The sequence below is a fragment of the Ictidomys tridecemlineatus genome, chromosome 2, assembly GCF_052094955.1.
Source record: "Ictidomys tridecemlineatus isolate mIctTri1 chromosome 2, mIctTri1.hap1, whole genome shotgun sequence".
Lineage (NCBI taxonomy): Eukaryota > Metazoa > Chordata > Mammalia > Rodentia > Sciuridae > Ictidomys > Ictidomys tridecemlineatus.
Genome location: NC_135478.1, coordinates 36480613 through 36507932, shown reverse-complemented (window position 1 = coordinate 36507932; position 27320 = coordinate 36480613). Strand labels below are relative to the sequence as shown.

The 27320-nt window shown below is 35.2% G+C and overlaps 1 protein-coding gene across 2 annotated transcripts in view; it reads left to right on the top strand.

Annotated features, from left to right (window-relative positions):
• The window catches only part of LOC101971161 (ubiquitin-conjugating enzyme E2 E2), a 290218-nt gene that overhangs the window by 233022 nt on the left and 29876 nt on the right, over nt 1–27320 (top strand). For both annotated transcript variants that reach the window (XM_078038301.1, XM_005317262.4), the window contains exon 5: nt 16832–16979. In XM_078038301.1, coding sequence (XP_077894427.1) covers nt 16832–16979 — 148 coding nt within the window. The remainder of the gene's footprint in view (nt 1–16831; nt 16980–27320) is intronic.

The window sequence follows — 27320 nt, the reverse complement described above, 5'->3', positions numbered from 1 at the left end:
TGTATGTTATATAATTCACCAAGAAAGAAAGCATCAACCAATTCTTTAATTGCTATAAATTTACTATATCGTTAACAGAATTAGTCATTGTTTTTAGGTCATTCTAAAATATATTTTACTTCTACACTGTTGTGGGCAATATGAAAAAACAAACTGTCACTTCTAGCTAGTTGTTACAGACACCTCATATTGTGTTGTGTATGTATTGGATTACTAATGTCTTAAGGTTAATAACTGCCACTTGATGTGTTTACACATATGAAGTTTATTTCTTTCCATAAAGATGAAGGAAGTTCATGTATTTCATTTACATTTAGTTTATCTACAGATACATTATATCTTACAGATTGCTTTGGATAGTGTAAGACCTATAAATAAGTAAGCAAGTAAAATTTTAAAAGGGTTTATGTCACTGTCTTTAAGAACAAATGTCTTATGGTCAGTCAGTCATTTATTATATAAACATAGAATCCATTAAGTATCTCAGCTAATGTGCTTCCTAATTGTTATGTAAGAGACACTTTCACACTTAAAAAGCTGAAATGACTTGTCTTATTTAAGAGAGGTAAGGTCATTGGACATGTGTTGACTTCTCTATACACTATTAATTAATAAATGTTGGATTAAGATTAAGAAAAGTTTGTGGAGAAATTAAGAAAGCTTTATATTCTAATTTTGATGCACATATTATTATATATGCTTAATGAATTAAAATTCTGGAAGTGTTTACATGATTCTTTGTGTACCTGTTTAAGTTCAGATACCTGGTCACCTTCATTTTCACCTCAATTGTTCGGAATTCAGAATTTTTTTAATCCCATATGATTGTTACAGTAAAATTTGTCACATACCATAACAACTTATTTGTAGAAAACTCATAGACAGGTTTTGGGTTTGTTGGTTTTTTTTTTTTTAACTCCTTAATTATAAAGGACTGGGGATGTAGCTCAGGGGTAAAGTGCCCCTGGGTTCACTACCCAGTATGACAGTAACAAGAACAACAAAAATCCAGATGTTGAATTTATACTCCTAGGAATGCCACACTCCTAGAGCTTCTTTAAATTTCTGATATCTAACTCCCATCCAACAGATTAAGGAATGATATTCCCATTATGCATACTAAATAGGCATTAATTGAACTGGTTGTAGGCTGTTGTATATTTGTCACATAGTACCTTGTTCAAAATAAATGGCATATCATCTGTAATATAAGAAATTTTTGTAAATATTTGAATGTAAATCAACTGTTCTTTTCCTAAGGGATATATTTTTTACCTTATTTTGTCATATATGGTACATTCTTGTCTCAAACTAACATTAGCTGAAAGTCTTTTTATTTTTAATCATTTTAATTGTTTTACTTGAAAGTTTGAAGGAAAAAAAAAGCTCTCTCTTGCATCATGTACTAACATGCAGCATTCACAGCTGACTAGGTATTATTTTTATGTATTAATGTTTATAAGGGATGATTGATTTTAATTTCTTACTGCCAGTTATTCAAGAGCCAAATATATTTTAATTATTTTGGTAGGAAATAGATAAAGAGTGTTTTGTTCTGCTGAGTATATTTCTTACATATGCATATTTTTTGAGATTTGTGAGTCTCTTCACTAATAATAGATTATCCAGTTTTTATTATGTCACTAATACTGAAAACTAATCTTGGGGCTTAGCACTTGCCTAGTACACATGTAGCCCTGGGTTCAGGCCCCAGTACCACAAAACAAAACTAAACTCAGGGTATGGAAGTTATTGGTATAGTGCTCTTAAATCAATTTTGAGAAAAGAGCATTTGAAACCTCAAGGATGGGTGATTCTAAAATTTTTTAGATGTGTACTGTCAAACTGTTCAAATACACTACAATTTCACAATGAGTCTAAGGCAAAGATCCATTTGAATGATATTACCTACCTTGCTTTTAGGACCTTTGTTATGTGATCCACTGATTCATAGCACATATTCCAAATACTTCTTTTTTGGGGTCTCCATGGAAAAGTATTTTAAGAAGAATGTGTTTCTTATTTCTCAGTGGTCTTTCCTCAGTAAAATCACAGTACCATTTATTAATCTCCTGATTTTAAAACAAAAATTTTAATGGAAAGCTATGTGTAAACCAGAGGCTATCATTGAACAATGATATTTAGGTTGGGGGTATGGCTCAGTGATCAAGAGCTTGCCTAGTATATGTAAGGCCCTAGGTTCAATCCTCAGTACTGCAGATATAGTTATATTTTTAAATGATTATTTTGCAGGGGGTTACTAGAGATTGAACTCAGGGTACTCAACCACTAAGCGTCATCCCCAGCCCTTTTTTGACAGGGTCTCACTGAGTTGCTTAATGCCTCACTGTTGCTGAAGTTGGCTTTGTTGAGGTCCTCCTGCCTCAGCCTCCCAAGCCATTGGGATTACAGGCATGTGCCACTACACCCTAATAAATGGTTATTTTTAACATCATTATCAGAACTAGTTTTCACCTTGGAAATGTACATTTACATTAAAACATTTTTCTAAATTATGCATGGAATCAGTTTGTTGAAAAAAGTTTTATTAAAGTATTTTCATCTCTGTATTAAACTAAAACTCTACGTGATCTCTGTCCCCTTACAAAACTACTTTTTATCTGTATATGCAGTGTTGTCTACAACCTTAAGCAAGGGTGTTCATAAAGAGAACATATTTAAAAATCAGGTAATATGATTAGTGTATGAACACATTCATCCTCAAATAATCTTGTACTTAGAGGAGGTGAAGGGGGTGGAGGAGGCAGAGGATTGATTGGATACCTGCTGAGTACCAGGCATAGTATGAGAATTGTGTGCTTCAGTCTTCACAGCCATTAGGTGGAAAGCTGTTACTTTCCCCTGTTCACAGATAAGGAAAATGAACTTCCAAGATGCTAAATGATTCATCTAAAATCAAGGATGCCAACTCAAGTCCAGTTGACTCCCAATCCCAGGTACTCTTTCCAGAATACAAATCTTGGAACTAAAGTGGATCTTTTTTTTTTTTAATATATACTACATTTTTTTTATTGTTGGTTGTTCAAAACATTACATAGTTCTTGATATATCATATTTCACACTTTGATTCAAGTGGGTTATGAACTCCCATTTTTACCCCGTATACAGATTGCAGAATCACATCAGTTACACTTCCATTGATTTATATATTGCCATACTAGTGTCTGTTGTATTCTGCTGCCTTTCCTATCTTCTACTATCCCCCCTCCCCTCCCCTCCCCTCCCCTCTTCTCTTCTCTCTCTACCCCCTCTACTGTAATTCATTTCTCCCCCTTGTATTATTTTTCTCTTTCCCCTCACTTCCTCTTGTATGTAATTTTGTATAACCCTGAGGGTCTCCTTCCATTTCCATGCAGTTTCCCTTTTCTCTCCCTCTCCCTCCCACCTCTCATCCCTGTTTAATGTTAATCTTCTTCTCATGCTCTTCGTCCCTACTCTGTTCTTAGTTACTCTCCTTATATCAAAGAAGACATTTGGCATTTGTTTTTTAGGGATTGGCTGGCTTCACTTAGCATAATCTGCTCTAATGCCATCCATTTCCCTGCAAATTCTATGATTTTGTCATTTTTTAATGCAGAGTAATACTCCATTGTGTATAAATGCCACATTTTTTTTATCCATTCGTCTATTGAAGGGCATCTAGATTGCTTCCACAGTCTTGCTCTTGTGAATTGTGCTGCTATGAACATCTATGTAGCAGTGTCCCTGTAGCATGCTCTTTTTAGGTCTTTAGGGAATAGACCAAGAAGGGGAATAGCTGGGTCAAATGGTGGTTCCATTCCCAGCTTTCCAAGAAATCTCCATACTGCTTTCCAAATTGGCTGCACCAATTTGCAGTCCCACCAACAATGAACAAGTGTACCCTTTTCCCCACATCCTTGCCAGCACTTGTTGTTTGACTTCATAATGGCTGCCAATCTTACTGGAGTGAGATGGTATCTTAGGGTGGTTTTGATTTGCATTTCTCTGACTGCTAGAGATGGTGAGCATTTTTTCATGTACTTGTTGATTGATTGTATGTCCTCCTCTGAGAAGTGTCTGTTCAGGTCCTTGGCCCATTTGTTGATTGGGTTATTTGTTATCTTATGGTCTAATTTTTTGAGTTCTTTGTATATTCTGGATATTAGGGCTCTATCTGAAGTGTGAGGAGTAAAGATTTGTTCTCAGGACATAGGCTCCCTATTTACCTCTCTTATTGTTTCTTTTGCTGAGAAAAAAACTTTTTAGTTTGAGTAAATCCCATTTGTTGATTCTTGTTATTAACTCTTGTGCTATGGGTGTCCTATTGAGGAATCTGGAGCCCGACCCCACAGTATGTAGATCGTAGCCAACGTTTTCTTCTATCAGACGCCGTGTCTCTGATTTGATATCAAGCTCCTTGATCTATTTTGAGTTAACTTTTGTGCATGGCGAGAGAAGGGGATTCAGTTTCATTTTGTTGCATATGGATTTCCAGTTTTCCCAGCACCATTTGTTGAAGATGCTATCCTTCCTCCGTTCCATGCTTTTATCAAATATAAGATAGTTGTAGTTTTGTGGATTGGTTTCTGTGTCCTCTATTCTGTACCATTGGTCCACCCACCTGTTTTGGTACCAGTACCATGCTGTTTTTGTCACTATTGCTCTGTAATATAGTTTGAAGTCTGGTATCACTATACCACCTGATTCACACTTCCTGTGAATCAGGTGGTATAGTGATACCATTGTTTTTGCTATTCTGGGTCTTTTATTTTTCCATATGAATTTCATGATTGCTTTCTCTATTTCTACAAGAAATGCCGTTGGGATTTTGATTGGCATTGCATTAAACCTATAGAGAACTTTTGGTAATATTGCCATTTTGATGATGTTAGTTCTGCCTATCCATGAACAGGGTATATTTTTCCATCTTCTAAGATCTTCTTCTATTTCTCTCTTTAGGGTTCTGTAGTTTTCATTGTATAAGTCTTTCACCTCTTTTGTTAGGTTGATTCCCAAGTATTTTTTTTTTTTGAGGATATTGTGAATGGCGTCGTTGTCCTCATTTCTGTTTCAGAAGTTTTGTCACTGATATACAGAAATGCCTTTGATTTATGCATGTTGATTTTATATCCTGCCACTTTGCTGAATTCATTTATTAGCTCTAATAGTTTCTTTGTAGACCCTTTTGGGTCTCCTAGGTATAGAATCATGTCATCTGCAAATAGTGATAATTTAAGTTCTTTCCCTATTTTTATGCCTTTAATTTCTTTAGTCTGTCTAATTGCTCTGGCCAGTGTTTTGAGAACTATGTTGAACAGAAGTGGTGAGAGAGGGCCTCCCTGTCTTGTTCCAGATTTTAGAGGGAATGCCTTCAATTTTTCTCCATTCAGAATGATGCTAGCCTGAGGCTTAGCATAGATTGCTTTTACAATGTTGAGGTATGTTCCTGTTATCCCTAGTTTTTCTAGAGTTTTGAACATAAAGGGATGCTGTACTTTGTCAAATGCTTTTTCCGCATCGAGATGATCATATGGTTCTTATGTTTAAGTCTATTGATGTGGTGAATAACATTTATTGATTTCCGTATATTGAACCATCCTTGCATCCCAGGGATGAATCCTACTTGATCATGGTGCACAATTTTTTTGATATGTTTTTGTATCCGATTCGCCAGAATTTTATTGAGGATTTTTGCATCTAGGTTCATTAGAGATATTGGTCTGTAGTTTTCTTTCTTTGAAGTGTCTTTGTCTGGTTTAGGAATCAGGGTGATGTTGGCCTTGTAGAATGAATTTGGAAGTTCTTCCTCTTTTTCTATTTCCTGAAATAACTTGAAAAGTATTGGTATTAGTTCCTCTTTAAAGGTTTTGTAAAACTCTGCTGTATACCCATCCGGTCCTGGGCTTTTCTTAGTAGGTAGTCTTTTGATGGATTCTTCTATTTACTCAATTGATATTGGTCTGTTTAGGTTGTCTATATCCTCCTGAGTCAATCTGGGCAGATCATATGACTTAAGAAATTTATCGATGCCTTCACTATCTTCTATTTTATTGGAATGTAAGGATTCAGAATAATTTCTGATTATCTTCTGTATTTCTGAAGTGTCTGTTGTGATATTGCCTTTTTCATCCCGTATGCTAGTAATTTGAGTTCTCTTCTTCTCTTCGTTAGCATGGCTAAGGGTCTGTCGATCTTATTTATTTTTTCAAAGAACCAACTTTTAGTTTTATCAATTTTTTCAGTTGTTTCTTTTGTTTTGATTTCATTAATTTCAGCTCTGATTTTAATTATTTCTTGCCTTCTACTTCTTTTGCTGTTGTTTTGCTCTTCTTTTTCTAGGATTTTGATATGAAGTATGAGATCATTTATTTGTTGGGTTTTTTCTTTTTATAAGGAATGAACTCCAAGCAATGAATTTTCCTCTTAGAACTGCTTTCAATGTGTCCCATAGATTCCGATATGTTGTGTCTGTGTTTTCATTTATCTCTAAGAATTTTTAAATTTCCCCCTTGATGTCTTCTATAATCCATTGATCATTCAGTAACCTATTGTTCATTCTCCAAGTGAAGCATGATTTTTCCTTCCTTCTTTTATCGTTGATTTTCAGTTTCATTCCATTATGATCAGATAAGATGCATGGTATTATCTCTACTCCCTTATATTGTCTAAGAGTTGCCCTGTGACATAATATATGGTCTGTTTTTGAGAAGGATCCATGTGCTGCTGAGAAAAAAGTGTAACTGCTTGATGTTGGGTGGTATATTCTATATATGTCAATTAAGTCTAGGTTATTAATTGTGTTATTGAGTTCTATAGTTTCCCTATTCAACTTTTGTTTGGAAGATCTGTCCAGTGGTGAGAGAGGTGTGTTGAAGTCTCCCATGATTATTGTATGGTGGTCTATTAGACTCTTGAACTTGAGAAGAGTTTGTTTGATGAACATAGCTGCACCATTTTGGGGGGCATATATATTTATAATTGTTATGTCTTGTTGGTGTGTGGTTCCCTTGAGCAGTATGTAGTGTCCCTCTTTATCCCTTTTGATTAACTTTGGCTTGAAATCTATTTTATTTGATATGAGTATGGACACTCCTGCTTGTTTCCAAAGTCCATATGAATGATATGATTTTTCCCAACCTTTTACCTTCAGTCTATGTATATCTTTTCCTATCAAATGCGTCTCCTGTAGGCAGCATATTGTTGGGTCTTGTTTTGTGATCCATTCTACTAGCCTGTGTCTCTTAATTGGTGAGTTTAAGCCATTAACATTTAGGGTTATTATTGAGATATGGGTTATTCTTCCAGCCATATTTGTTTATTTATGTTACTAAACATGGTTTGCTTTCCTCTTTGATTATTTTCCCCCCTTTACTGTCTTACCTCCCACTGTTGGTTTTCATTGTTATTTTCCATTTCCTCTTCCTATAAAATTTTGCCGAGGATGTTTTGAAGAGATGGTTTTCTAGCTGCAAATTCTTTTACCTTTTGTTTATTGTGGAAAGTTTTAATTTCATCTTCCATCCTGAAGCTTAATTTCACTGGATACACGATTCTTGGTTGGAACCCATTTTCTTTCAGTGTTTGAAATATGTTATTCCAGGATCTTCTAGCTTTCAGTGTCTGTGTTGAAATATCAGCTGTTATCCTGATTGGTTTACCCCTAAATGTAATCTGCTTCCATTCTCTTGTAGCTTTTAAAATTCTCTCCTTATTCTGTATGTTGGGCATCTTCATTATAATGTGTCCAGGTGTGGATCTCTTATGATTTTGCACATTCGGCGTCCTGTAGGCTTCTAGGATTTGGGATTCTGTCTCATTCTTCAAGTCTGGGAAGTTTTCTCATATTATTTCATTGAATAGATTGCTCATTCCTTTGGTTTGGACCTCTATACCTTCCTGTATCCCAATGACTCTTAAGTTTGGTCTCTTTATGTTATCCCATATTTCTTGGATGTTCTACTCATGGTTTCTTAACAGTCTTGCTGAGCTGTCTATGTTCTTTTCAAGTTGAAATACTTTGTCTTCATTGTATGATGTTCTATCTTCTAAGGGTTCTGCTCTGCTGGTAGTATTCTCATTGAGTTTTTAAGTTGGTTTATTGTTTCCTGCATTTCTAGGATTTCTGTTTGTTTGTTTTTTATTACCTCTATCTCCCTGTATAGTTGATCTTTTGCTTCTTGAATTTGTTTATGTAATTCATTGTCGAAGTGATCTTTCATTGTCTGATTTTGCTGTCTAACGTGTTCCTTGAGACTCCAGATCATCTGAAGCATGTATATCCTGAATTCTTTATCTGACATTCCATCTGCTGCAGCTATTACCTCTTCTAAAGTTGAGTTGACCTGCATTGCTTGTGGTTCCTTCTTACCTTGTCTTTTCATACTGCTCGCATTTCTTTCTGCTTGGTGAAACTCTTGTGTTTTTGAAATTTTCCCCCTATATATTTATATTGCTCTTATATAGTTGAAAAGTCTCCCTTGCAGGGCGGGCATCCGCTGTGCTCCTCCTCCAATTGGGATGATCTGTCTACCACGCTGGCGGGCCACTGGGGCTTTTCTGCCCAGAGGTCGCAGGTCTGCTTACCTTGCAGGCGTGGGTGGCGACTCTGCTTTGCCCCTCCTCCAATTGGTGTGACGTGTCTACCACACCTGCGGACCCCTGTGCCTGTTCTGGCGGTCGGTCGCAGGTCTTCCTACCTTTCAGGCGCAGACGGCGGCTCTGCTCTGCTCTTACTCCAATTGGGGTGACGTGTCTACCACGCCGGCGGGCCACTGGGCCTTTTCCGGATGCATGCGGTGACTCTCCTTGGCCCCTACTCCAAATGGCGTGATGTGACTACCACGCCGGCGGGTCACTGGGCCTGTTCCAGGTGCGGGCGGTGGCTCTGCTCTGCCCCTTCTCCAATTGGGGTGACGTGACTACTACGCCGGCGGGCTGCTGGGCCTTTTCCGGGCGCGGGCTGCAGCTCTGCTCTGCCCCTCTGGCCTCCACCGTATTCAGCAGGACCCAGACCGAGAAGCAGTTTCCGTGGGTTCTTTAGCCCTGGGCCAGAGCAGTTCCCGGAGCCAGAATTCGGCCGCTCCAGGCTCTGTGTATGTTCTGATAGGAGCAGGCTCCAAGAAGCAGTTTCCATGGGTTCTTTAGCACTGAACCTGAGTAATTTGTCTGTGAGACGCAGGCGAATGGCAGCCTGAAATTACCTGTTCTATAGCTGAATGAGCTGTGATCAGTCGAAAACCTAAAGTGGATCTTAAAATTAATCTATTTTAAGTCTTTTATTAGGAGATAGAGTCTTGGAGGAGAAAAGTGTCTCATTTAAGATTAGTCACTATTTATTCTTTTTTGCTATAGTTAGCATAAAGAATTGCTATCTGTTTTACTATTAATTAACTTATTTTATTTATGTGGTACTGGGGATTGGACCCAGAAGTTCTTTAACACTGACTTACATCCCCATCCTTTTTTTAATTTTGAGATAGGGTCTCATTGAGGCTCGCCTCAAACTTCAGATCTTCTTGCCTCAGCTTCCTGTGTCGCTGGGATTACAGCATGTGCACCACACCTGGTTTCTAAAATAATTTTTAGGGAGGGGTAATTTTGTAAAGTAGAAAAATAGCACAGTTTCAATGTAAGGTGTTTTTTTAAATAATGAAGCAACTAGTAAATATATATTCATGTTGTATTAATATCTGTTGGTGCTGTAACAAACTACCACAGACTTGGTAGCTTTAAACAATATGAATTTATTATCTTATAGGTCTGAAAGTCAGAAGACTAAAACCAGGATGTCAGTATGGCTGAGTTCTTTTGGTGGGCTTCAGGAAAAAATTAATTTTCTTGCTTTTTCCAGCTTCTAGAGGCCAAATGTAATGCTTGGCTCATGGCTTCATCCTCACATCACTTACCACATCCCTATTACCGACTTTAATCCTCCTACCTGTTTTATAAGGACTTTTGTGATTATATTGGGCCAGCCTAAATAATTCAAGAAAATCATTTAATCTCAAAATCCTGAATTTAATCATAAGTGTCTTTTACCATATGAGGTAACATTCACAGGTGCTAGGGATTCAAATGTGAACATTTGGAGGGAGGGGCATCATTCTGCCATTGCACATATATATATGCATGTCTGGTGGTTTTGTATATCACATGTAAATTAAAACCTTTCTTATCCAGAGTCATCTGGCAATTAGCCATTCTAGATAAATAAGTTTTCTATATTTCCATATTGAAATATTGTTTTTAAAATTTCCTTATTTATAGAAAATGATTTTTAAAATTATCTCTTCCTTCTACTTAAGGAATAATGACTGTTAAACTATGCTTCAAATATAGCTATAAATGCAAATGTTTGTGGAGATTATTTGTTACATAGAACTCAGTGGATAAAACTCCTATAAAACTGGAATTTGCTTTGCAGGCTTTTTTTCCTTTCCTTTCTTTTTCTTTTCTTTTTTATTATTTGCTTCTTTGTGAGGAATATAAAGTGAAGGAGATACAACTGCTCAGTCTGCCATGAAAGATAATGTGATGGGCTTTCTGGTAAATTGAGTCAGAGATCAGAGCAGTCTTGGTGTGTGGCGGGGAGTGCTTTCTTAGACTCTAAAATTCTCTTTCTGCGAGTTGCAAATCCTTTGCTGTTTATCTGTATTCAGAACAGCATTTCTGATTTCTAAGTGACTAGTGTCTAACTACTGCAAACAGTCCCTTATCAGTTTGCATGTATTCTCTCTCATTTCCTGTAGGTTTGTTGCTACGGTCTGAAAGAAAATGCTGGCTGTTTCAAATGCTTTTATGAGTGAGTTTGCCTTGATTGTGGAATATGACGAATCCCCCATTGTATGTATGTTATGTATTTCGCAGTACTGGGGATTGAACCAGGGCCTCACTCATGCAAGGCAAGAGATTTGTTTATATTGGAGTTAATGGCACATATTGAATACCTACTAAATATTTACTATATTATCAGTCTGATTTTTATGAAATTTCTGGTAAAATAATAATCTGTAGGAAAATTTGATAAAGTAGCATAGGGCAGAAAAATGTTCAAAATATTTTCTGCTTCCTCAGATATTCTCCCCAGTTTTCCAGCTTTTGCTGTTAAATTGTACTCTTTTATCTAAAAACTATGTTACAACCCTTCAGGGATGTACTTGTCTGTTTGAGCACTAACCTATGGTAGATTCACATTTGCTCCACATACAGTGGGCTCTTTCTGTATGGGCACTGCACTGGACATCAGTAGAAAAAAAATACTTTTATGACTAAATCAGTGTCGTGAGGAGGTCCCATGGCAAGCGTGATGGTAGAAGTAGTAGTATGATGAAGTAACCCTGAAGAGAGGTGTAGCCTGTTACAGTAGGTAAATATATTTTTTAAAACTCTGGGATCATGAATTTTTCCACCTTTGAAAGATAGTTACAGGAATCTAAAGCATTAAAACGTGTAGGAACAGTCCATGTGTCTATTAGTTATTAATTCAGTAACACCTATCAGAATAGAAATTGGCCAACTTCACCAAAGTAGATCCTTTTCTTTAGCATTATAAAACATTCAAGTATAAAACACTCTCTATCCAAAACATTCACAGATTTATTTGCAAACTCATGCTTATTACTTTTTGCCAGCTATTCCTGTTTCCATGTTTATGAAATGTCCCCACTTTTAAAACACTACTAAGTAGAGTCAATAGTTAAAAAAGGAAAGGAAGGGAAGGGAAGGGAGGAGAAAGGAAAAGGGAAGAAAGGAAGGGAATCTTTAATTAGAAAATGGGAAAAGACAAGTCGAACCACAGAGTTTAGCCAGATAGCACATAAAGCACATGAAAAGCTGTTTGGTGTTGTTAGCAGTTGGAGAAATGGCAAATTAAATCCACAGTGAGGAATCACTGTATCCTATCAGAATGGCTAGAATAAAATGTGGCAGTACGGCAAATGCTGGCAAGGATGCAGAGAAATTGGATCATATTGATAATGGTAGTATAAAATGATTTAGTCACTCTGGGAAAAGGTATGACAGTTTCTTATAAAACTAAATATGAGCTTTCCATATGACCCAGCAGTTTACATACACTCTTGAGCACTTATCCAAGAGGCATAAAAAACCTAGGTTCATGCAAAAACACAGAAATGCTCATTGCAGCTTTATTTTTGATAAAAACTGGAAATCATCCCGTAGTATTGCAATTTCTAAAGAGAAATATATGGATGCGGTAAATTATTTAATCAATCATGCCTAGGTAATGAAGTCTCTATTATAAACCCTAAAATACACCCAGCAACTCTGGAGGCTGAGGCAGGAAGATCTCCAAGTTCAAAGCCAGCCTCAGCAACATAAAAGGCCCTAGTAATTTCCTGTGTCTCAAAAAGGTAGGGGGTGGTGATGGGTAAGTGGTTAGGTACCCCTGGGTTCAATCCCTGGTACCCAAAAAAGAAGAAAACCTAAAATGTAGGTTCAAGGAGCTTCTGACTTAGTGACTTCCTGGAAGTCGGTGTACCCCAGGAGAGCATAGAAGCTCCACTCCCCTGTATTTTTACCCTGTATGTCTCTCCTGTCTTGCTTTTCATCCATATCCTTTGTAATATCCTTCATAACAAATCAGTAAAGCACTTATTTGTGTTCTATAAGATGCTGTAGCAAATGTTGGATCCAACAAGGGAGTCATGTAAACCCCATTTATAGGCAGTAGAACTGAAGTTCTGGAGGCCCAGAGTTGCGATTGGCATCTGAAACTGGAGGCAGTCTTGTTGAACAGTGCCTTTAATGTGTGGGATCCTACTCTGACTCAAACTCCAAGTTGATAGTTGTCAGAATTGAATTAACTCAGCTAGTGTCAGAAAATTTGTTGTTAGCGGTAAACTTTGCCCCGTATTTGGTCACAGAAGTGTTTTATGTTGAATGTGAGAGTAGGATAAACAGTTTGGTTTTTCATATCTCATTGAAATGCAGATGTCTTTCAGTGGGTAAATGGTTAAACTGGTGCATCCATACCGGGGACTATTGGGCAATAAAAAGGAATAGATTATTGACAAAGAACAGTGGGTGGCTCTCAAGAGAATTATGCTGAGTGAAAGGAGCCAATTTCAAGGGTTACAAAATATAGAATTCCATTTCTAAAGGATTCTTGCAGTGTGCATTATAAAGATAAGAAACAGAGTTGTGGTTGGTTGCCAGGAATTAAAGAAGTAAGAAAAAATGATAATTGTGACTATCAAAATGTAACACTATAAGGGTATTTTTGATGGAACTGTTCTGTATCTTGACAGTATTGAGGGATCACACAAACACATAGTCAGGTAGCATAGAACTAAATAGTCATGTGCGTAAGTGTATACAAAACTGGTAAAATCTAGGAAATGTCAGTGGACTGTATTAATGTTGGTTTTCTGCACTATACTATATTTATACAAAATGTTGCTAATGAGCACAGTCGAGTAAGGATATAGGTGTTTTCCCTGTATTAGTTCTTATAATGGTATCGTAATTATTCCAAAATTTAAAAAAAAAAAAAAAACAGGCATAGAAGCTGAGTACTAGAACACTAACTTTTTGGATCAACAAAATTGTGTGCAAATTCTGGCTGTATCCCTTACCACCCTTGCCACCCTTGAGCCAGTTCTTTAACCTCTCTATGCTTCAGTTTCTTCATTTTTAAAAGTGGATACAATGAAACTTTACTCATGAAGTTATTTTAAGGATTAGCTCAATAAATAATATCTGATAGTTTTTTATATATATATAGAAAAAGAGAGACAGAGACAGACATTGATGGACCTTCATTTTATTTATTTATTTATTTGTTTGTTTCTTTGTGTTTCTGGAAATCAAACCCAGGTCTTCACATGTGCTAGGTGAGCACTCTACCACTGAGCCACAACCCCAGCCCTATCAGAGAGGTTTTTAAAATACTGTTACATAAATATAAACCTCTCATCATTTATGTTGGATAATAAAAATATTTTTCTTTCTTTTAACACTTACAATAGGAAGCAGTCTGACTTCTCTGTGGAAATTTTTTAATTATTAGGAATTTCCTTTTTCATTAAATTCTGTTCATGTCTTTATTTCTTCTTCCCTGAAGTTTACTGTTAACTCTTCTATTTTTCCAAGTTGTCTTTCTTCCTTTCCTAATATATACATTAGAAACTATCGATAACCTCTTTTTTTCTTGCTGTCTTGACTAAAGTCACAAATTTTGATATTGGCAACACAACATTTTCATTGTCAGTTGGCTATAAATCACTTATTTTTTTTTCTTGATCAAAGAATTATTTACAAATTGTTTTTCAGTTTCCACACATATCATGGGATCTTTTGTGTGTGGATTGATTACATTATGATCTTAATATCAATTATTTGAAGTATCTTAATCTTTCTTTAAGGCTTATATGTATGAATATGTATTCTTTAATTGTTGAATGTAAGTTTTATCTACACTCAGTTCCTTGATTTTGCTTATTTGCTTGTTCAAGTCTTCAGATCCTTCATACTTTTTGATCTAGTTGACCTACTAGTTACTGTAGTGAAAATGTTCCTCTCTGATTGAAGATATGTTATTTTCTCTTTATAATCCTGCCAGTTTTTGCTTTGTATATTTTGGGCTATATTGTAAAGTACAACAGATTCCTGATAAATGGTTAACTTATTATCATTTAGTGACTCTCTATTCCTAAAGGTACTTTTTGCCTTCAACATGTATTTGTAATCATTTAAACTCTTTTTAGTTAGTGGTTTTCCTATTATTTTTGTCCATGGTTTTCAGTTCTTAGGGAAAGCTAGACATGTTGGCTCATGCCTTTAATCCCATCTAATTGGGAGGCTGAGGCAGGAAGATTGCAAGTTTGAGGCAGTTCAGCAAGATCCCATCTCAAATAAATAAATAAATAAAGCCAGGCACAGTGGTGCATACCTGTAATCCCAGCATCTAGGGAGGCTAAGGCAAGAAAATTGCAAGTTCAAGCCCAGCCTCAGCAACTTAGCAAGCCTAAGCAACATAGCAAGACCCTGTGTCCAAAAAATTTTTTTAAAAAAAGGCTGGGGATGTGCCTCAGTGGTTAAGCACTCCTAGGTTCAATCCCTGGTGCCTAAAATGTAAAAACCTTAAGGAGACATTTTTCTCCCCAACCTAGAGCCCATGTTTTCTCTGACAAGTTTCTTTGCTGTCTCCATCCTTTACTTACTGAAAAACTGTATGTCCTAATTTGCATTAAGAATCTCAGTTCAAATCTCTTGCTACATACAGACCTAAGATTTCAGGCTTTTCCTCCAAAGAGGGCATCACAATGCAAACCTTCATTTTATTAAGATTGACTACCATCCTTCACTCTCTGCCTTTCTACCCCACACCCTACCAGCACTCTCAACTGGTACTATAATTTTTGGCCACTAGGGATTCCCCTGGCAGATTGAGCTATGCATTTTAAAGAATGTTGGTTATATTCTCTTCGATATTTCTAGCATTTGAGGTGTGTATCTGTGGGGAGATGTCAAGGTTATTTGGCCTGACATGATGTCTTAAAGGCAGCTCTTTTTTTTTTTTTTTTTTTTTTGAGGATGTAAAGAAATAAGTTTAATCCATTCACAAAGGTTAAAAGTAATTAATACAAGAGAGAATTATACTATTTGCTAAAAGGATTATCAAAGTTATAGCCTTAAAGGTAGCTCTTGAGTCTTAATCTAGCCTGAGAATACTGCTGTGTTGTTCAACAACTGTTGATTTCTGAGATTTGGCATCATATAAATTATATAAAATCCTGGTGTTTGGATGTTGGATTTCCTGGTGGGGTGTTAACACCTACAGGGATCTGTCATGTGTTTTGGTTTGGGGTTGTTTGTTTGCTTGCTTGCTTGCTTGGTTTTCTTGGTCCATAACCATTTTGGACTTAGGGTACTAGAAGACTGGTCTATAGAATACCAAGATTTTTTTTATATATATTTCAACTTATCAATTTGATAAGTTGAAATATAATATTCATAATCATAATAGTAGTGAATAGCATAAAGTCTTGATGATGCTTATAAAAGGCTCAGATAGCCAAAAGTGGTTTGGACTATTTTCAGTTGAAATTATTTTTAAAGATGGTATAACATTCAAAATTATAAGAAAAGTATAGTGGTAATCTTGCTATCAAAAGTAGGCTATACTAATACTACATTCAAAGTATAGAGTTCAATAAGGAAAAGTTTGTAAATTATAACTATAACTACTATAGTAATTTAAGTAAAATAGTAAATTACAACTATAACACATAGTTCTGTAATCTAGGCAATTATTTACATACATGCCCTAGTTCATGTTTTAAAGTCATGTTATTGAATAACATTTATTTTCATCGTATTAGTTATTCTCATGCTTTTTGGTGTTTGAGTGTTATAAATGTACAAAATCCTTACTTCAGAATTCCTGCTTGAAGGAATGGATTTGTTCTTCCATGTTTATGAATAAACTCTTCTACTTTTACATGTTTATTATATTTTAGTAATAAAAATTTCTTTAGTGAAGAAATGTGAAATAATTTAATAATTTATTTCTTTGAAATTTTTTGGAGGCCGGAGTTACATTTCACTTCATGAACATTCTTATAACTGCATCGAGTGTAAATTCAGTCCTCAGAACATTACTTAAATAATAGGACTCTTCATCAGAAGTAGAATATCCTGATTTTGTTGCTGGCATTTTCTGTACCCTGAAGACAGATTATGAATGTTGATTTTTTTTTTTGTTTATTGATTGATTATTCTTGTGTGTATCTAAGGAAAATCAAGGTAGATTTTAACCAGTGTCTTGGACTATTTTGTTTAATAAAAGATGTGTCTACTTAAATAACAACTTTACATTTTCTTCTAGGTTACCTTCCGAACAAGAATCTATCACTGTAATATTAACAGCCAAGGTGTGATCTGTCTGGACATCCTGAAAGACAACTGGAGTCCAGCCCTAACCATCTCTAAAGTTCTTCTCTCCATCTGCTCACTTCTTACAGATTGCAACCCTGGTAAGAAACTTTACATTAGTATTGAATAGGCACTTTTCAAGACTTAACTACCCAACCTTGGAACTTGTTTACTGCTACTAATGCCACTACTTCTACTGTTATAGTCATTGATTTTAAGTTTACATAATATATAACTAATTTTTTTTAAGTTGAGTCTTCTCATTTTTCTTTTTAAGATCTATAATTGGCCCAAAAGGAAAAAGGATAGTGTGATAAAAATTAATGAAAAAAATCATTTTAGAGGAGAAAGTGCATTTAAAGAGTGTATTAAATTCTTCTGACAAATAATAATAATAATTTAAATTAATAGTTTAATCTTTAATTAGATGCCTACCAAAAAATGTTAATTTGAGAAATGTGGGCTATTAAAATCTGATTACAACCAGGTAGTACCACACAGATGTGACCTTTTGGCATCTTAATAACCATGCATCCTGACAAGCTATTAGAACAAAAAAGCTGAATGGTCCTAAACTAGGAAATACAACTTCCCAGGAAAACTGAAGAATTTATGTCAAGGTCTTTGTGGCTTACTGCTGTGCTTAACACTGAAAGTTTTTAGTCCTATGGTTTCCTAGATGTGTAAGTATGTTGTCTTTGACTAATTTCTTCTAAATAAAATACAAACCAACCACTGATTTCTCTTTTTTTACATATTTGGTTTAATTTAAATTCAAAGTTGTTATAAGGTTTTCATTGATGTTCTCAATGGGAGCATGCTTTCTTGACTATTTAATTAGTAACTTTAATATTGCATGAAATCCTACTACCTTACATGTTTATGAATAAACTCTCCTACTTTTACATGTTTATTATATTTTAGTAATAAAAACTTCTTTAGTAAAGAAATGTGAAATAATTTAATAAAGTTGTAATGTATTTAAAATGTCAAAATTATAAATTGCTTTTAACACCAAAAGAAATTGTATAAGGTCATTATAAAATATTTTTTAAATTAATTCATACTTTACCCCCAGATAGTGAATTCTAATTGCTATACTACATAGACCTTTCCCCCCCCCCCCTCTCTCTCTTGGGCGAGGGAATACCAGAGATTGAATTCAGGGGCTCTCAACCACTGAACCACATTCCCAGCTCTATTTTCTATTTTATTAGAGACAGGGTCTCACTGAGCTGCTTAGCACCTTGCTTTTTACTGAGGCTGGCTTTGAACTCACAATCCTCCTGTGTCAGCCTTTCAAACCACTGTGATTACAGGCATGCACAACCACGCCAGCCGATTTTTTTTCTCTCAATCATATTATTCCTATTTCAGTCTCATTTGTCACTTTGATTGTGTATAACCTCATTTAGAGGTAATGTTGCAAGAAGGCAAAAGCTCTTTTACTTGTTACCGAGAGTCTTCTATGTGAGAATCTGAATTCTTACTTTAGAATTCTTGCATGAAGGAATGGGTTTGTTCTTCTGGTACTGTCTCTTTCAAAGATTATTGTTAAATATGTTAGTGGGGTTTTTTAAGGGTTTGGGAAGTTGAATTTTGTTTGGGGTTTGGCTGTCTCAAAAAATTACAGATGCATTCTACAAAGAAAAGAAAAAAATCACTCCTGACTAAAGTACAATCAAATAAATTAAGGAGACATTTTGAAAATAATGCCTTTTTTTTTTTGAGTCAGGGTCTCATTTAGTTGCCTAGTCTAGGCTAGGGAGGTAGCTCAGTGATAGAGTCCTTGCCTTGTATGTGCAAGGCCCTGAATTCATTGCCCAGCACAGCCACACACACACACACATAAAAAAAAAAAAAAAAAAAAAGCCAGGCATGGTGGTGCATGTTTGTATTCCCAACAGTTTGGGAGACTGAGGCAGGAGGATTTCAAGTTTGAGGCCAACCTAGCCAACTTAGCAAGACTCTAACTCAAGTACTTTTTTAAAGACTGGGAATGTAGCTCAGTGACAAAGTACTCCTGGGTTCATTCCCCAGTACAATCAATAGATAGATGGATGGATAGATGATAGATAGCCAGCCAGCCAACCCAGTCTGGCCTCGAACTTGCTGTCCTTCTGCCTCAGTCTCTCCAGTAGCTGATATTAACAACTGTGTATCATAACTAGTGAAAATAATACTATTAATAGTAAGAAGTAGTCTAAAAATAATAATGGCCCTTAAAGCTAGAGACAACCTATCTCAGCATAAGAATAGGATAGTATTTATAAAATCATGCTGACATTTAGTTTATTGCAATGCAATACATTATAAAAAGGTTTTCAAATTGGCACCTCACTTTTATGAAGGTCGGCATTTATAGATTAAAAAGTTATCTAAACTAGTCAAAACATCCATTTTTGTTTAATAGACTGCTTTCATACTGTTATCTGATTACATTTTAAACCTCTGTAGATTTTTTTCCTTCTTAGCTTAGATTGAAGTTCAATTTAAATCTATCTTCATATTATCACAAGTATATATTTGATGGATATGAATAAATAGATTGTCCTGTTACTGAAACTTTACTTTAACAAGAGAAATGTGATCATTTCAAAAATATTCCTGCATGACAACACATATTTAACCAACTTAAAATATGCTCTCACACTTATCCCTACATAAACTAATTTTTAAATCTTTTTAATAATTTTCTCATAATTTGCATTTGTCTCTTTCAAGAATTTTTGGCTCATTAAAAATAAATGTTATATTTTTAGGATGTGGCTATACATCCTTATTAGGATGATATGGATAGACAACAGACATGGATTTAAAAACCACCTCTACCATTTATTGGTTGTGTCACCTTGGGCTGGCCACTTCATTTTGCTCTTGAATGGTTTCTTATGCAAAATGGATATTATTACCAGCCATACCTAAGTCACTGGGTTCCTGTGAGTTTAAAATGAGATGCTATATGTGAAAGCCTTTTGTAAACACTAGTATGCTGTGTCTAATATTCTTCCCCGGAGTATTTCATACACCTAAAGGGCATACAGTAGATAAATATCCACTCAGTTTAATTTAATTGCAAGAAGATAGTATTGAATAATCCCTAACACCACCACATCAACATTGACATTCTTGGATTTCATAATCCAAGCCTAATTCTGAATTAGTAGTGCCTACTGTATATCTATTTACGGTGGCAAACATCCAGTCCAAACATAATCAGCCCATTGGTGATGGATACACCAAAACTATTCTGTTCCCAGTGCAGTGATCTATGTATATCTAACTGCTGCCCTTATTAAACCACCATTTAATAGTGGTGGGTACTGATCCTGATGACATACTCTTACTTGTCAGACATTACCTGAGAACCATAGTTTGGCGGTAACGCAATAAAAAACAGGAGCACCAGAAGGGACTAAAGGATGACAAGATCAAATGGTCAGCATCAGCCTCCCAGATTCTCTGGATTTGGTTCTGCTTGGAGGATAGGTTTTAGCTAAGAAATCACATTGCCATTTGTCACAGAATGCTGTTATTTGTTAATACTCTCTTCTCAAGTCGTTATTCAACTGCAATAGCAGTTCATTTCTATTTTTGTATCACCTTTTGATTTTTGCTGTTTTGAGGTAGGGTTTTTTTTTTTTAACCTCTTAGATGTTACGTGGTCATCCTTATTATAAAACATGTTTACATTTAGTTATTTAAAATATGCTTATTATGGTCTTCACACCTATAAGAAATGAGTATTTTATTGCATGGATGGTGGAAGGAGACCCTCATCATTATACATGTGCCCCAGGTTTGATCCAAAATACCACCAAAAAAGAAGGAAAAAAAGCTTTGCCGAGAACACTGACATTAATGAGATGAAACAAGGAGCCAAACAGTTTTCCTTTTCCTTATTTTTCCTTTTCCTTTGCTACTTGGGATTGAACCCAAAGGTACTAGTTTCCTACTATGTTACTGTTCTTTTTAAAGTATAATGAACTCATTTCATTTTAAGCACATTTAAGAATCACCCCCACCTTACCCTACCAAGCATAGACTTTTTATGAGACAGTTGTCAATTTGGGGGAAAAAAAGCATTTGATGTTGAGCAGTTTTTATCAGAAATTTTTAGGCATGATAATGGAATAGTGATTATGAAAATTTTTTCCATACCCTTCCCTTTTAGAAGTGTATACAAATAAAATTTTTGGTATCTGAAATTTGCTTCAAAATAGTCCAGAAAAATTTGAGGTATGTAGGAGTATAGAAGATATCAAGATTGACCATTATCATTGTTGTCTCTGAGCAATGAGTACATGGATATTTGTTACTATTTTTTTTCTATTTTTGAATATGTTTGAATTTTTCTAAAATGAAGATTTTTTTTTTTTAATTGCCAAAGATTAGATATACTCAACAGTGTAATCTGTTAAATATCTGTGATTTGGCTCTCTTCCTCTGGGAGTAGGTGGAGTCATTTCGGCCAGAACCTGGCTCCTTGTATTTCTTTCACTCCTCATCTGCCTGAACCAACAGGGGCCTGTCTTAATAAGCAACCTTGACTTCTTTGCCACTCTTCAGGCAGGCAGTATCTGTGAATCCGGTCAAAAGAAAAACTGGTCATAGGACACCCACAAACATCAACAGTTAGGGTAGGGGAGCCATTCCCCCTCCTGTCACCTTTCAAATGAAAATCAAGTATTGATTACCTCATTCTTATATTTATGCAAATCTTCATTAGAACAACAAATAGAACTAAGAATGGCAACTAATTAACCCTCAGCCTTACACAGTAATTAAGCTGAGGGTGAGCACAGCTGCAGCTTCACTGGTAAGAGCTTTATTCTTCTTAAATGGACTGAACAAATGAAAAGAGGATTTTACTCCCAGTGGCTCTGTTACAGTGATCTGTAAAAGGTCAGGAGAATGGCTTTTTTCTCATCTCCATCATCACAGCTCTTTGTTTCAGATCACTTAAGGCCTATTTTAAACAGCTAATGAAATTGTTATCCATAAATTGTCTCTGATACCATAGGTTTGATTATTATTAATCGCTTGTCTTTGGCCTGGTTATCATTAGACAATAAATTGTTATTGAACATTAAAGTTTTATAATTGGTAATGGATACTGGTGAATGGATACTACAAAATCAGATTAATTTTTTTCCACACATTTATTTTGTGTAGATTAGACTGTTTATAAGCTGCTAGACTGATGAACAGTACATGTAACACTTTCATAGGATTTCAGTATGTTCACAGTGGCCAAGACCTTACTCCTACATAGCCCATTCTGCTATAATTCAGAACTGTCACAAACCATCTTCTTTAACTGAACATCAGGTGAAAATGAGAAGTCTGCTTGTTTCTACAGCAGGCCATATTGGCAGAAATGGTTTTTGAAAGGAAATAAAAGAAAACAAATTCTAGAATATCCACTACAGTTGGCTGCAAACACCAGCTTTCTTCTGATGCCTACAACTTTTTTTAAAATGAGAAACTTACAAAGTAGAAATACATGGCACAACATGTTAGCAAACATCTAACTTCAAGGTATTTATCTGGGAAGAATTAACTTCCAAATGATTACAAGCTGAAATGATCCCAAAAATCATTCTAATCAGTACTTTCAAATATGGATGTAGATAGACTATAATTAATAGTCTTTTAACTTCTTTTACACCCAGTACAAAGAACAAAAAAGCTTTTTAGTTATAAAGAGTTTACACTTTGGCCCCTGCTGATTAGGAAACATTAAATAGTTTCTATTAATAAGTCTACTTGGTATTTCTAATACCAGAAGAGTAAATAAAGTCCAGAAAATTTGTATACTAGCTTAGCATTACCTGTGAACTGCTGGTACACTGTTGCTTTTTACCTGACAGGTTCCCACAGGCTTACTCAGGTCAGTTTGGAAATGATGCTGTTCAATAATTCAGTACTGAGGAGGTACAGGAAAAAATCAGGATTCATTGATATAGATGAGTAAAATCAGAAAATACACTTCATAAATTGAAGAATATCTGTCTTTTATGAATTAAAGATTCACAGAAGTGAATAAGCTTGGTTTAAAAAGTTTAAAAAAGGGCTGGGGATGTGGCTCAAGCGGTAGCGCGCTCGCCTGGCATGCGTGCGGCCCGGGTTCGATCCTCAGCACCACATACCAACAAAGATGTTGTGTCCGCCGAGAACTAAAAAGTAAATATTAAAAATTCTCTCTCTCTCTCTGTCTCTCTCTCTCTCCTCTCTCACTCTTTCTTTGGAAAAAAAAAAAAAAACAAGATCTTAGTTTGTCTTTTGTTGTTCTATTGTCCTTTTAGCAAGGAAGATCCTAGATATGATGTCAAATTTTAACCACAGGCAACGACATCTCATTTAGTTTCAGGTACTGTACATTAAGAGTCATTGAGAAAGATGACAAAGTTCCAGCCTCATCATTTAGAAACATTCATGTAGATAATTAAGATATAATATGAAAATGGCAATTTCATAAAACTCACTTTGACCTATTTCAAATTGTGAGCTTTAAATGCTATTGAAAGAATTTTCTTACATGTTCAGTTCATACAAATAAACTTATTAGTTAATGTTTTACAAGAGATACTGATACTGTATATAATAATTGTAGCCCTTTATCAGAGAATGATTTTCTAGGGAATACTAAATGAGAAAAGGAAGCTGTCATTACTTGATCATAGGTTTAGATATTGGATTGTCTTAATTGTGAAACAAATAACAAGCATGCCTTTTTGAGTTAGAGTTGCCAGGAAAGGATTGGTGACCTCAGAGATGACACCACAACAAAGCAAGAGTATCCTCTATAGCCCTTGGTATTTTGGTTTTGTGTGAACAAGTCTTTATTTACAGTAACTCAGGTTGATATTTTCCCTAAACATTCAGTTTGCTTAGGGAAAAAGAACATCAGTTGTTTATTATTTTTTGATAGGTCATTGTCCAGAAATTTTCATCTGCAAAATCTTTGTTTTGTTTTGTTTTCACATTTTAAATATATATCCTTGGTAAGTTTAATTCTTTTAAAGATGGTGAAAACTAGACTTTGCCATTTTTGCTGATATATAGGATGCATTGAAAATGTATGTTTCAGGTCTGGGGTTGTGGCTCAGCGCTACACATGTGAGGCACTGGGTTCGATCCTTGGCACCACATAAAAATAAATAAATAAAATAAAGATATTGTGTCCAACCAAAACTAAAAATACATATATATTTTTTAATGTATATTTAAAGTGTACCCTTGCTTTTTTGGAGATATTGTTCATGTTTGGTAGAGCAGAAATTACATGTTTATCATGTTTGTGTTTATTTTTTTCACTTCTGTTTCCCTAGCCTGACTCCCTGTCAACTTTGGTCTGCCCAGAAAGTGTTAACAGCATTCTTAAAAGTAGGAAAATGAATCCCTAGGGTGGCAATTTCTGATTCTTTTTTAGGTTTTTTCGACCATTATAAAGTTGTTGTGCATCCTTTTAGGACTCTAATGAGTATGTCCTATGACAGCAAGTACAGTAATCTCACCAATTCAATATAGCTAAGAGAAGGTCGGCCTCATTAGTTGTTTGTTAATAAATTGTAGAACATTTTTAATGAGTGAAATGTAACACTCTTATATCCTTATAGGAAATATTAGTAAAGTGCTTACACTACCTCACACTGATGCCTACTTCTAGATTCTGCTTTACCAGGAAAAGGCTGAAGTAGGTTTTTTACACATTCAAGAAAACATTTATAATGAACCATAATGTATCCCTCACCTAACTTCAGACTTACCTACAATAAGCAAGATTTGGGGTTTAGGTCTTTTTATAGTTTATCAAAGACTTTTTGGACAGGCTAAATATTTTCATACAATATTTTTTAACACTTGTTAATTTTCTTGGCAGCCCCTTTTAGTTAAGATATTATAGTAAACTTCAAGAGAGGCTGCTGCGTCAGAATTTTATTAATGTTAAATTAGCAAGGGTCAAGTTAATGATATGTTATGGAAAGGTGTAGTGTATTGTTGTGGGAGTCAGGCTACTAAATAAAGTTTTTGTTATTGTTTTGTGTGTGTGTGTGTATGTGTGTGTTGTGTTTGGTTTTATTTGCTATACTGTAGATTAAACCCTGGACCTCCTGTAGGCTAAGAAAGTGCTTTACCACTGAGCTACATACTCAGCCCTGTCTTGTTTTTCTACTTAAGGAGAACTGCAGATAGATTATGTAAACAGCATGTTCAAATAATATGTATTTGAAATCCAAATATGCACTGAGATGTTTTAATATGGAATTTGAGTTTGAAACAACAACATAAATTCTCTAACTTTTTATCTAAAGAGTAGATATGTTTATAGTTTATCTAGCTTTCAATGCAGCATTATATTTTATAAGAGAAACTCTAGAAGAGAGCACACAGTACTGAACTAACTGCAATTGTCTTATATGGACAAAACTTCCATATTATTGAATACATTTTCTCTTTTTAATGTAGGTATTTGAGATCATATGGTGTCTTAGAAAAATATCAAATTTATGAAAATTTGGTGAATTGATGTAACTCTACCAATGTCTGAGTCTGAGACCCTTACCAACTGAGCAGTTATCTTTACTTTTCCTTAACTCAGCTGTCCATTCAGTATCTGGCCTGAGCAAGACACTACCAGTATCAACACTCAGTAGTTCTTTTTTTAATATATATACTTATTTTAGTTGTAAATGGACCTTTATATTATTTATATATGGTACTGAGAATCGAACCCAGGGCCTCATACATGCTAGGCAAGTGCTCTACCACTGAGCCACAACCCCAGCCCAACACTCAATAATTCTTACTCAAAAAAGAAGTTATATTCCTTGATAACACAATAGCATGTTTGTATTGGCTTCCCCCCCCCTTAATTATTTTCACACTATCACAATAAAGACTTTTCTTAATATTTAAGAGATACTAGAGCTTAAAGTTTGGTTTGGGTGTTTTGGTTATGTCATACTGTGAAGAATTTATGTACTAAACAGTATAGGAATTCCATTTTTTAAAATGCTAATATATTTCTTTCCAAGAGAAACTCTAGAAGAGAGCACACAGTACTCAACTAACTGCAAGAAGAACTATGCTTCACTGGGGCAAAGTCACATAAGAGGGCCAGCCACCCCTGCTCCTAGTGGGAGGGTATATTTACCTTAGGAATGTGTGTATGTTTTTTCGTGGTAAAGTCTGATAGGGCTGGTATATTTAACTGAATTCGTAGTCAAAATATTATGGATATTTTACAGTTGTAATTTATCATAAGAGTTCAAAAAGTTAGCCAGTGTCCAATTGAGTGAAAGTTTTTTAAGTGTAAAATTACTATTTAGAGTAAAATAAATTTTTGTTTGCTTATTTATTTGATTCTCCAGAAAGACGATTTAAAGTTGCGATATGGCAGCTTAGCAAAAAGACTTTGATTTATGTTGTGAGTTGCATTGGGGAGTAATTCAGGCCATGTGTATATTGGTGGTGTTCATGTCCCAGGGGTGATGTCTTAAGGTGAAAAAAAGAGGATTCTCAATATATTCCTTGATAACACAATAGCATGTCTGTACTGGCTTACCTCCACCCCCAAAGTGAAAATATTTTTGGGCTTGGGGACTTTCTGGTTTTTAGTTTTTCCATAAAAATGATCCCTGCTTCTTAAACTGTTCTTAAAGCAAGTATCTTTTAAAGATAAGCATTTAATTTTCATTTGAGGTTGTTTGCTTTAGGAACTCAGATTCAGTTGGACTCAGCAAAGTGTATGTCAGTTAAGTTTGTCTTATAATCTTGGTGTAAATTTAAACTCACTTCAATTTTTAACCCTGGCGTTGACCTACTCTGTTTAGCATTTCTTTATGTATATTTTATTGCCCCATAGTTCATATAAATCTAGATGTGAGTTGGCTTGCTTGCTAGAAAGTCTATAGCTTTCCCTGCAATAATAATCTTTATTTTTGTTGGTTTGGAATTTGATCTCATTAAAAAGCTGCTATATCTGACTTAGGATGAAAATTATTTTCAATTTACTTTTTAGAAGATACTGTCTGGAAGTTTACCTTCATAGGAATCACCTGTGATCTGATCTGTCCTGCTCTCTTGCATTCTGTTCTATTTACTGGGGATTGAACTCAGGACTGTTGAGTCTTGTTAAGTATGACTGTGATAGAGAACACTGAGAAGGAAGTGAGAGGGCGGTCTGGATCAGTACCTGTCAATTTCTATACTATCCCAAAATGGAGGTCTTCTTCCACTACAAACTTTCTTACTAATAAGATTTATGTCAGTACTGTAGGTGTTTTTCTCCCCCTAAGTTATCTTCAAATCTTTTTGTTGGATGTTCATTAGGGAATTGGGTAAAGCTATAGAAATGTTCTTTATTGATAAATGGATCTGAAAACACAAATAAGAAATTAAAAAGAGAAGCAAGTCCTCCATATAAACAAACATTC